We start from the raw sequence: 300 nt of genomic DNA on the forward strand, positions 1-300 counted from the left end.
TTTTTTGTTAGAGTTTAGCCACGGTTCCCAGCAGGGTCCTTCCGCTGCCATTACTGCATGCTGTATATGGAGTTAGGTGTGTATCGGTTCTCAACGAGACGAGCGTCTCAGTCCACACGTCCCTGAACGCCCTCGCCTTTCCACCCTCGGGTCACCGGGGACAAAGGGTCACGGGGGACCGGGGCCCCTCTCCGTCGCTTTTTGCCACGTGGCCCCAGCCCCTTCGCGGTGGAATAAAGCGAGCTGAGGGACAGAGGGAGATCTATATAGCTCAGTTTTATATTTTTTTATTTATATATA

General features: G+C 53.3%; 1 protein-coding gene across 1 annotated transcript in view; it reads left to right on the top strand.

Annotated features, from left to right (window-relative positions):
• The window catches only part of LOC103618562 (protein CEPU-1), a 50,754-nt gene extending 50,517 nt beyond the window's left edge, over positions 1-237 (top strand). Inside the window, exon 9 of the mRNA XM_017738354.1 lies at positions 219-237. Coding sequence (XP_017593843.1) covers positions 219-237 — 19 coding nt within the window. The remainder of the gene's footprint in view (positions 1-218) is intronic.
• The last annotated feature ends 63 nt before the right edge of the window (positions 238-300 follow it).

Source organism: Corvus brachyrhynchos, unplaced genomic scaffold (genome assembly GCF_000691975.1).
Source record: "Corvus brachyrhynchos isolate BGI_N302 unplaced genomic scaffold, ASM69197v1 scaffold46, whole genome shotgun sequence".
In the NCBI taxonomy this organism is placed as follows: Eukaryota; Metazoa; Chordata; class Aves; order Passeriformes; family Corvidae; genus Corvus; species Corvus brachyrhynchos.